This window comes from Triticum urartu, chromosome 3A, assembly GCF_056163025.1.
Source record: "Triticum urartu cultivar PI428250 chromosome 3A, HENAU_Tu73, whole genome shotgun sequence".
NCBI classification, from domain to species: domain Eukaryota; kingdom Viridiplantae; phylum Streptophyta; class Magnoliopsida; order Poales; family Poaceae; genus Triticum; species Triticum urartu.
The window spans coordinates 65,177,194-65,180,544 of record NC_141875.1 but is presented as its reverse complement, the minus strand read 5'-3'; the positions used below and the strand labels follow the sequence as shown (position 1 = coordinate 65,180,544).

Genomic DNA, 3,351 nt, shown 5'->3' with positions numbered 1-3,351 from the left:
AAGTTTTGGAATATGTGTATTTAGATATATTTTTTAATATGAGAAGAAGAAGAAGAAGAAGATAAGATAATTTTTTTTGAGGGGTAGAAAAGATAAATAAAATCGAACTAAACAGCAAGAAGCTAATTCGGCCGGCCCAACTGGAAGCTCGCTGTAGGCGAGTGGCTGCTCCATCTCACATATGGCGATAGATAGTTACGCCCGCTCCAATGGCCACTCTAGGCCCGCCGAAGGAGAATGGTAATGGGCGGACCACTATGCGCCGTACTAACGTATACTTCTTGATTTCTATAAAATAATAGAAAAGATTTTTATTTAATATGTTCATCAATATTGTCCAACATTATACTTTCAAAATTATATATGAAAAATAATGTATATTTGAACCAACGGTTATCTGGTATTACTCACTTGTTACTTTATGTAAGGTGTATTTTTCCAACACGGTGACCAAGTCATGAAATTATAGAGAATTTAGGATGAAGTTACCCTTGGCTAATTCGTTGGTTTGCGGCAAGTAAATCAGTTGGACAGGAAATGAAGAGATACAAGCAATAAGGAGAGAGATAGTATCCCTTTTCTGAAGGCCTAAAAAGGGGTTGTAAGAAATTACAAGAAAAGCACCTTACATTGCGAAATCTTATCAGAAAACAAATACACCTTATATTAAGGAATAGAGGGAATAAAAGACTATTCACTCGTATAGAAAACATTATGCATTTTGGAATGATTCTTCATGTGTATCCGAATATATGTTTATGTTTATTTAAGTCTACAAAATTGCTTATTTTCACCCAAAAAAGAAAAATGATAAAAGAAAACAAATAGTAAAAACACAAAAGGCAAAAATGTAACATAAAATAGTAAAGAAAAATATACAAAATATCTCCCTAATAATAATAAAGCAGCGATGGTTTCTGGTCGTACGTCGTCTGCACTTTTGCAGAAAAGTCCCTCTATTTCCTAAGAATTCAACCCGCAATCCTTTTTTAAGTCTGTTCACGAGATAACGTTTCATTTTTGCAAAAAAGACCCTGGCGTCGTGGCGGGCGTTAGTGCACAGCGGACAGGAGGTCGCTAAAGGTGGCCTTGGCCAGCATGGGGCGAGCTCGCGCACGCGCTTGCGGCTGGCGACCCTAGCCCGCAAGTCCTCCCGCAGCTTGGCGAGGCCATTGGCCTTCCTGTGCGCCTTGTCAGCCTCTGCGCTTGCCTTGGCGGGCCGAGGCGTCGCAGAACGGGCGGCGGATCTCGGCTGCTCTGCCGTGGATCCGGGGGCGGAAGGATCGAGACGGGAGGGGCGGCAACCTCCATGGCGGGTCCCTGGAGAACACCAGCATGGATCCGACGGTGGACGGATCGAGACGGAGAGGCGATGACCTCCATGGCGGCCTCCGGGGCAGAGGAGGCAGGGTCTTGCGGCGTCGCTCGCCTGAGATTCTGGCGCCGAGGAGACATCGGGAACGGGAGAAGGATGGCGGGGCAGGTCGGATACGGGGGGGTCTGGTGATTCCCGACGGCGAACGGGCGACGGCGGTCTACATGCTGCGGGGTCGGCTCGAAGCTCCTGCAGCGGGCATGGTGGTCTTCCTGTTGAAGAAAACAGAGAGGGTTGAGAAAGAGAAGAGAGAGACAGGGGAGAGATAGAGAGGGAGAGAGACAGGGGAGAGATAGAGAGGGAGAGAGGAGGCGGGGCAACATCACGGTGCAGCAGCTGCTCACCTAGGTGACGACGTCGGTAGGGACGCCGGGGTGTGGGTCGGAGACTCGGAGCGGAGGACCTCGGGCGTCCATGGCGGCCTCTGTAACAGAGAGCAAGAGAGATAGAGGGAGATGTGAGTAAACAGGAGAAAAAGAGAAGAAGAGAACACGGAGATGACGGGGAAAAGAAGGCAGGGGAGAAGGAGCTCGGCGTCGGGGACGAGGTGGCTGCGCTCAGGAGCAGCAGATCGAGCCGCGGCACGGCTATGGTGGTGATAGACGGCATCGCGATGGAGATGAAAGGATGGGCTTGGAGGGGGAGGAGCGGCAAGGAGGAAGGATAAGACCAGAAGCGAAGTCAGAGCGGCAGCAGCATCTGCCAAGGAATATCTCCCTAAACTAGGTGCGGTTGTCGCCTATCGTAGTGGGCACATGTGACTATATGCTGCCAATGATAAGATTTTTTTATACAAAGTACTATTTACGTGTCTGGTCATCAGTTGTGCACGTCACATGCAAATCCAATGGAAAACACCAGAAACACACACACGCTGGCTCTTGGCAGAAGAGAACCCCTTGTCTGTTTTGTACATTTGATCATAAATTATCTGACTCTAATCAGATACTTCCTCTGTTATGTAAATTTTGGTACATAAATTATCTGACACTAAACATAGTATCTGATAGTATGTCCTAATGTTTTGTTGAGTAGTATTTTGAAAAATAAATACTTCTAAGTTTGTATTCATCCTGTACATTCATCAGTTTCAGTAACAAATAAGTTAGCGTTATGCATGTGAAGAAAAACTCTTCCCTCCTGTGTTTGTTCAAAATAGAGAAAAAACGCAACAACAAAAAACGATTTGCATGTTTATAAATTGATCTTTCAAAATGAAAAATGCAGTTTTTAATAATATGGATGTCTTGCTATACAGTTTGCTTTGTTGGTTAAACTCATGTTTAAATATTTGAATGTGTCCTTTTGAATATATGGTATACCTTTGATTATCTGCATAACCATTCTGCCTTTTCTTTATTATTTAGAGGAGATAAGATGTATAAATGTTAAATATTCTTCCATACATTTGACATGTCACCCTGTATTGTGTATCATGTTATGTAGGTAGACCAGACAGTCAGTTTTGAAAACTGTTTGACCATGGCCATCCTGTTAGATGCTTGGAGTATATTAGCCGCACATGTTTCTTAGCTACACGCCAAATTCCCATGATGTATGGCAAAAGGCCTTCGATTAACTAACGATGTTTAGATATATAAGAGAAGATTCATATGATGTTTTCCTACAATTGTAACTATGGACCCATAAGTGAGTTTTTAATCATTTTCTTATTAAATAATTGAAGTGATTGCTTTTCTTTTTGATTTTCTTTGTGTGAAATATATAGGGTCGTCTTATAGTTATATTTGACCTGGAACAAATTAAGGTCCATTATTCACTCCAAACATGCATATTTGTTAATGGAATTTTATGTTTGTCCCAATTGACACAAAGACTTACTTGCGTCAATTATATCATTTTTTATATGAGGGTGTATGTAGCAAATAGTGTGTTGTAATTATTTTTGTACGTATAGTTAATTAGCACTAAGACACATCATATGTATTTGTGGTAAAACTAGAAATGTATGTAAC

At 42.7% G+C, this 3,351-nt stretch overlaps 1 protein-coding gene across 1 annotated transcript; it reads right to left on the bottom strand.

Moving 5' to 3' along the window:
• Positions 1-790: 790 nt before the first annotated feature.
• On the bottom strand, positions 791-2,098 carry LOC125547978 (uncharacterized). Its single transcript, XM_048711700.2, has 2 exons — positions 1,720-2,098; positions 791-1,587 (listed from the first exon to the last, which is right to left on the bottom strand). Exons 1-2 carry the CDS (start codon positions 1,982-1,984, stop codon positions 791-793), a joined length of 1,062 nt encoding a protein of 353 aa, XP_048567657.2. The 5' UTR covers positions 1,985-2,098.
• Positions 2,099-3,351: the final 1,253 nt, after the last annotated feature.